General features: G+C 38.8%; 1 protein-coding gene and 1 long non-coding RNA gene across 3 annotated transcripts; one reads left to right on the plus strand and one right to left on the minus strand.

Annotated features, from left to right (window-relative positions):
• Positions 1–259: 259 nt before the first annotated feature.
• LOC117299398 lies at positions 260–3,771 on the minus strand. Its single transcript, XR_004520066.1, has 4 exons — positions 3,476–3,771; positions 2,998–3,107; positions 2,588–2,656; positions 260–1,432 (listed from the first exon to the last, which is right to left on the minus strand). It is a non-coding gene; the product is annotated as an uncharacterized LOC117299398 (long non-coding RNA).
• Positions 3,772–4,553: 782 nt separating this feature from the next.
• On the plus strand, positions 4,554–7,535 carry LOC117299399 (mandelamide hydrolase-like). Of its 2 annotated transcripts, none has more exons than XM_033782941.1 (2): positions 4,554–4,694; positions 5,620–7,535. In XM_033782941.1, coding segments are annotated over exons 1-2 (1,419 nt in total). In that variant the 5' UTR covers positions 4,554–4,693; the 3' UTR covers positions 7,038–7,535. The 2 variants fall into 2 exon arrangements, with proteins under 2 accessions (XP_033638832.1, XP_033638831.1); XM_033782940.1 differs by having other exon boundaries at positions 4,554–4,652.
• Positions 7,536–7,967: the final 432 nt, after the last annotated feature.

Here is a 7,967-nt window from a genome sequence, read left to right on the forward strand (position 1 = left end):
TTTCTTACATTTGGTCTCACAAACTTTTCACTTTAACTTTTCACTCAACAAATAACAATTTTAAAGCATTTTTCAGATGCTAAAAAAATCTCATTGGTTTATACTCTTATTTCAGATGCACTATTTTCTTGTAAGGCATCACCGTCACGAGCCCAATCCCACATATTCATTTATTTATTTATTTATTTGCACCTCTTGTGGGGGTTCAGTAGTCAAATTAATAGTTTTTAATACCAACAAAATGAAAACTCTGTCACACTTTTTCCTGTTTTATGGAAACATTTATTTGTTTTCGGTTTCTTCTTTCAGCAGCATGAATGTCTCACACAGTTACCAACATTTCCATGTACACACAATTATATAAAACAGAAAAAATACAATTATATAAAAGATTTACACACAAGTATTGTGGCAGTACAATTAAAAGTAATTGCAGGGACACCCAAGTAATTAGGAGACCTGTTAATTACCCAAGTTAAAATACTTTCCACTTGATACTTATTTTCTTGCTTTTTGTAGTATCACATCCAACTTGTAATACAACTGTTAGGACATTTTGGAATGTTTAGTATTGCATAAAATAAGTTAAATATTAATAATGAAAACCCTGTAAAGCAATCATATGAACATTGCTTTTTACCTTCAAGGTACATTTTTGTATTACACAGAATCGGTAAGGATACAAAAATGTTGCTTTATTTCAGTTTTGACAATGAAATTCATACCAGAGACATTCTTTTCTGTGAAAAACTTCCCTCTGAAATTAAGTCATGTTCGACAAAACTGAATCTGAAAACCTCAAGAAAAAAGAAAAAAGGCATTAGCTGATCCCATCACATTCACTACTACTATTTTGTCAGCTCTACCAATCCTGTATAGTACCTTAAACACAAAAATCAGACACCTAAGTCCATGTACCTTGCTATAATAAATAACAAATAACATTAAGGGACACAGATTGGTTTTTGTCTATGTGACAGCCAAACCAAATTTTAAAAAATATCACCATAATATGTTCACATAAACATAGAGTTCATCAATGTTTAGCGCTACCAACCACATATCTGGCAACAGCGGAACGATTCATACATGAATCAAATTGTTTCTCAGCTTCACATATTTTCTGATGACCAATTGTCCAAACCATATCATTTCGAAAATAATCTTTTCTCAAAACTATCAACAGCTGCAGTGTTTCCTACAAAGTATCAAGTAACTTTTTTATGGTCATTATTTGTTGAAGTATTTACATATCTATGACACTACATTTCAAGGAAAATTTTTCCGATTTTGCAAGAAATATGTTGCTCCTGGCTGGGTTACAACATCAGGAAGAAACCAGTCACTGTTTAAGTTCCTCGGCAAGTACCTCGTGAAGGAATCGCCCAATACTTTAACTTGAAAAAACGGTAGGTCATCAAGAGTGCTAGGCCTGAAATTGGAGGGAAATAGAAACAATAAGATAAATTTTCATTTTACTAAACTGTTGTTTTAACCAAGCCACATTAGAAAAAAGAAAAAACTAACCTTTTCTCCCCAACCAAACTTACCATGATTCAATTTTCTTCAAACAAATTTACAATACAAAATAAGCATGACTGGGGCCTAATTTCATGGCTCTGCTTACCGCAGTATTTTGTGCTTGCGATCACCATTACTTCACTTACTGTGCAAGCGCAGAATTTTTGCGCTAGCGGTGTAAGCGAATAATGACTAGTATTTTAGTAACGTCGAGTACACGCGTGCACATGCAAAAATTCACTGTTAACCTGTTAAATACGCTTGACATACGCGCAGAATTCCCTGCTTAAGTAAGCGCTGACTCTTTGCTTACGTTACGGTAAGCAGAGCCATGAAATTGGGCCCAGATACGAGCCAAAAATTTCATAAAATCTAAGTAAACTACTGTCTGATCTGATAAAACTGAACGCTGAAATTTACTTGCATTTTTACACATCAATTTCAATAAAAAAGAAAACAAAGAAGGCTTAATCAGATTGGAGTACCTCGAGGTGAATTACTGAAACAAACTCTGACTAAAAAGGCTTTAAGTAGTGACATCTTTCATCATAAGACTGCGGCAAAACAAAACAAAAATCAGTTACATGTATGTTTTCTTTTTTATTTATTTGTTTTCACCTAAAAAAGCTACTTTCAACATGCATAAATTGTTTAAAGTGCACAAAACATTGTTCTACCTAAAGTATTGTAAAGCCCGGTCCATACTTCCTGGGAATGCGAATGCGAAGCGAATGTTGACGTCACAAATTCGCAACAAATATTCGCGGAAGTTGGCCTGTGCTCGACTCTTGCAAATATTCGCAGCGAAAACGGAGTTGTGACGTCAAATTCACGCCATAGTCGCTTCGCTTTCGCATTCGTAGGAAGTTTAACGTACTCTAGCACTAGCAGGATGGCTGTTAGAAAAAGGTCAAGATTAATTTCAACTGAAAAATGTCAGCCATTTTTTGTTTTTAGGTGGCCACTTTAGGAAGAAATAAAACTATTTTAAAAATTGCAAAGATTAATTTATTAGTCAATTTTATTATCTTTGCAATGCAAAAACAGAGAAGCATACTGAACTTACAATCCAGAGGAAATCGAGTCACTGTCTTCAAAGAATTCATCTTAACCGTTGGTAGTTCCCACAGGGTTGCTGAAAAAGAGAAAGCCACACCAATAAATTTCTTTAAAAAACTTTTTTTATAGTCTCGTCTTGTCATGTTAGATGCCTTGCAAATAAACTGCATTTACTCTGCCACATAACTATCTTTTGTTTTCCTTTTGTGATTGAGCTTTCACCTCAACCATCACATAACCTTTTAAAATAAATCAACACCTTTGAGTTTGACTTGTGTTTGATGAACCACCCTCGATAACCAATTAAAAAACATTCCTGGTTTCATCCATTTGATAGAGAAAATGTTTATCACAACTTGTTTTTTTGATACAAACATTACTTATCTTGGAAAGTCTAACACAAATTTGATAACTTACATTTTAATTAAAACAGAGGGAAGGGTTTGTTGTTCATGGAACTCCTTATCCACAGGTGTTGAAACAGCATGGTAGAGTAGGCCTATCTAGATGCACTGCCACCACTAGGACTAAAATGTAGGAATAAAAAAATAGCTTATTTTCAGTGACTGACTGAACAAATTCACAGAGACAGAGGCCAGTCTCAGTTTTTGTCTGGCTTTTTTTTCAAGGCCCTAAAATTTTAACAAGGTGAAAGAGAAATAATTTCGTAAAACTGTCAAAATCATGAGTTCACAGAGATTTCAGAGTGCTTTTGACGTAGCTAAACTGTGACCAACGATACTATTATTAGTGGTATCGTTTTTCCGATTTGACGGTGAAGATTTTCTTATTGAAAAAAAAAAAAAAAAAAAAAAAAAAAAATGAGGATATGATGTGGATGATCAGATGATGATATGACAAGTTTGTTGGATTCTAAATTAAACAAAATACTCACTTCATTGGGCTTGAACTGGCCATAGTGCTGGTCTCAGGCATGACTTAGCTTACGTGTGTGTGTTCGAGCGTGTGTCTAGAGCAGCAACGTGGCCAACTCATCGACGTGAATAACACTACAACCTCATATGCTTGGCTCATCTCCACGGAGGGTTAATTTGGTGCGCTTTGCGCGGCGAGATCGATCATCCTTGAGAACGACGTTTGCTGCGAACCAGTAACCGACCGTTCGCGAATTATTTACGCGTGCCGAATTGAGAAAACAAAATAACTATTATTGGTCGTGTGAGGGCAGTATCTACGAAATTGATTCAAAAAATTAATAAAACGCTACCGGAGCGATAAAGTCCGATCGGAAAATTACTTTTCTTTCTTTCTCATCAAATATGGCATTATGGACGGAAATATTTCAAGGGATGTTTTCTACTATCATTATCATTAGACCGTGTAAGTATTATGTAAATCTGTGATCTTAGGATTTTTTTACGAGGTTTTTTCTTACCAATTCTGTACCCCCCCTTTAAACAGCTCTATTAAATTGGGCCCTGGGCTAAAGGCAGATCTCGCTGGCGTTATTGACCGTCAGGATATCTTGACGTAGGCTCGAGTCCACTATCACTGGCTTAATTCACGAGCCTCGAATTGTGACGTCAGATATTCAGGCTATTATGCGAAGTAGCTTTTATAAGTACACAAAGTGAGGGAAAACACGTGCAACACCAAGAAAACAAAAAAAAAACCGGCAGCGAAACATCCAGCTGAAATCAAATTTACAGCTATCCACGTATGCTATCACATGCGTTCCATTCCACACGAGAAAAACTCAATGCGTAATTCCTAATCTTTGGTCAAAGATAAAGTATTCCCTGCTGAAAATAGTTATGCTATTGAACTGGACTGCACGTGGTACGTTCGTGAGTCAAGGTCACCCAACCGACCGAAGCAATAATATAGCTGCTCTGGTGATGCATGACAGGCTAATATACATAGCTATAAAGTGCTGATTCAAAGGTCACAAAGCGACCATTATTATGAGTAGGCATAATGCGGGTTGTGTACATGTCCTGCAGCAGAAACAGTATAAAGTTCGAAGCTTTGGAAGTAAATCCTGTACATGTCATCGAGAGATACATCAAATGTCCTCTCCTCGTGTGTATGATGAATGAGGAGAATTCTGGGTTAGCATCCTGACTGAAGGTCTATGTTATAGTACCTAAGTAGTGAGTAGAAGTAGAAGATGTTTTGTTTTAAACAGTTCAGCATCTACATGTACTTCTATTCTATTACGTGCATGCTGGCTGGATGACGGAGAGTGTGGCTTGATTCATACACGAATGGTTATTGCATGGAGGAAGTCCTGGGCCCAATTTCATAGAGCTGCTAAGCACAAAACTTTGCTTAGCATGAAATTTCTTCCTTTACAATAACATGATTTACCAACAAAATTTCCACGTGATTTTCAGGATGAGCAAACAACAACTGAATACCGAAGGAAAATTGGAGGGGTATATACTCGACGGGCCCAGGGACGCCCCATATCAAATTGAGCAGAGGATCAAAGTTCACGAGTCAACGAATGATTGTCCATTTTACTGTAAAAAGCTGTGATACTTGAACGTTTTGATTTTTTAGCATTTTGCACTGTATGCTACCATATGCTACGAGTGCTTATTTAGTGGGGTGCATGCACCACGCATAATCAGAATACGATGTCAGTGTCCCAGTAGCATGGCGTATAAATTGTCCAATTCAGTCACGCTCCAATACTGTTGACTTGGGAGAAGTTTTTGTTATGGTCTACGAAATATTAAAATTAACATATTCAGGTTGCTCTAGTCATTGTCAGGAGACTGAAGAGTGGAAGTGATGTGGGCCTATGGGGTTCAGAGGTGTCAGCGTAGAGTCAGTTTGTTAAGTACTACCTGGGCTGAAGGTCGGCTGGGACTATATATCACTTGGGTGAAAAGGTGAAATTTTACTAGGGCCTACTACTTTAACTTATAGAGGATCGTTATTAACTGCACTACCGTGGAGTGAGTTCTTAATTTGTCTCAACGTTTCGACCAGCTTGCTCTAGACTCAGGCTAGCTTGCGCATCGTCAGGAGACTTTCATAGTAATAGTTATTTTGTTTCCTCCCCTGTAGTGCAAGCTCTTGTCAAGATGGCCACAATGCATCGTCTTAATATGACAGATCTTCTGGACCATTTCAAACAGGGTACTCTAACATGTGAAGCCTACACACGGGGGGCCATCAAGCGGGCCGAGGAACTAAAACACTTCAACTATTTCGTCTCAATGGATACAGACAGGATGTTGAAAGAAGCCAAGGACTCAGATGTCAGGTACAAGGCCAATACCAACCGGGCAGTAGAGGGAGTCCTTATTGCCATCAAAGATAATATCGATGTTGAAGGTGAAGCGACTGGAACTGGTACCCCAGGTTTAGCCCAGCTCAGACCCAAGACAACCGCTGAGGTTGCTAGGAGGCTCTTCGAAGCAGGAGCCATCCACGCCGGTCGGACTAATATGCACGAACTAGCTCATGGTCCTCTCACAGTAAACTCACACACAGGGTCAAGTCATAACTTCTATAACTTCGATTACACTTGTGGAGGCAGCAGTGGCGGTAGCGGTGGGGCCGTTGCGGCGGGTATCGTCCCGGTGGCCCTGGGTACGGACACGGCCGGATCGGTCCGGGGGCCGGCGTCTTACAACGGTGTCTTCGGAATGCGCCCTACCGTCGGGCGATGGCCTCCAGACTTTGGTGTCAAGTCGACGCATCTGAGGGACACAGTCGGCCCTCTTGTGACAAGTGCCACGGACATCGCCATTTTGGATCACGTGATGACCGGGGAAGAGCCTCACAAGGAACTGCTACCCGGTGACGTCAGGATTGGGGTAAGCAGACCGCATTTCTGGAAGGGTTTGGACGCCGAAGTGAAGGAATACGCTGAGAATTTTGTATTGACTTTAAAACAGAAAGGATTTGTGGTGGTTATTGTCGATGAGGGAGGGATTCTTGGCGTGGATGAGATGTTCGATCAGTATAAGATTCCGAGCATGGACCATGAACTCATACCCAGACTCAGGGAGTATCTAAGAAAAAACGGTCATGAAGTTACAGCTGAGGAACTTATCAACCAAATAGCCACGGATGACGTCAGAGCTTCATTCCAGAGGGCGCTGTTCAACCCGCCAGGTGAAGACCTTATGAACGCTGCTATGGCGGCGAGGGAGAAACTGAAATGCGAGTGGATGGCGTTTTTTGAACGGCATCAGTTAGACTGCTTGTTAATGCCCGCCAGCAAGATCCCACCTATGACTCTAATTAGCGCCTTGGAATCAAACAGCGCAGTTAAGACGGCACGAATAAACGAAAATGCCGACTGTGCGAGTATTTTGGACAACCCGTCCATTGTCATCCCGGGGGGTTTTACCAGGGGGAGTGGGGTACCATTTGGCATGCAGATAGATGGATTAACTGGGAATGATAGGTTATTGATTGCTGTAGCAATGACTATAGAGAAATCATTAGATCTTTCTAGTAACAACAAAGTTTAGAAACAACCCACTTTTCGATATGTAAATTTTGATGGACACCCAATACACATTTGTTTGTATTTCTTAATGTTTTTCTGTAGAAAAAAAACCCAAAAATGTATAAAGCTCTGTCTTTCCAACACAAATCAGTCTTTAACTGCAAAGTTTGAGTGTATTTAATAAACAAAGACTTAATAATAATATAATGTATATTAAAGGGAGAATTTGCCTTGAATCGGGCGAGATGATCTATAGAAAGCGTGTGAAACCGTTTGTTATTATTGCATGTGGTTATAGAAAGATGTTTTAAAAGTAGAATATAATCCACACAAAATATTTCATAAAGTCTGTAAGCACAGTAAACTTGCTAAGCATGGCACAGGGTACGTTTTACTGTTAGTCCAGCACTATTGTTTTGTATCAGTGTTATTGCTGATTAAATAATATAATGATTATTAATCCTAATGATGATGATAGTTGAACACATCCCTTGGAATATAATGTCTGTCTGAAATGTCGTATTTGGTGAGAAATAAATAATATAACTTCGCGTTTGGAGTTAATCGGTCAGTGAGTGTTTTATTCATTTTTATTTTGGCATCGATACAATGCAAAATTTGTAATCGTTACCCAGACGGCCGATCGATCTCAAACTTCTACAGGTTTGTCAGTTTATGTACTAAAGGTAGATTACATAAAGTGCTTTACACTGCCAACGGAGCATTCATCGAAACAAATGTTTGTTGCAATTGTCCGGGCAGGAAAACCTACATTGGACATAAAAAGGCTACTCCCCAATAAAGTTTGTTAAAAAGTTGCGACGCGAAGTAAAATTACGATGTAAAAAAACACCACACCTAAAGACAAGGTCGTGCCCCAAAGAAAAGAAAAACAAATAATATATACAATTAAATGAAAAAAAAACAAAAAAAACGGCGCAATTCGAAAGAA

The sequence above is a fragment of the Asterias rubens genome, chromosome 14 (genome assembly GCF_902459465.1).
Source record: "Asterias rubens chromosome 14, eAstRub1.3, whole genome shotgun sequence".
NCBI lineage: Eukaryota > Metazoa > Echinodermata > Asteroidea > Forcipulatida > Asteriidae > Asterias > Asterias rubens.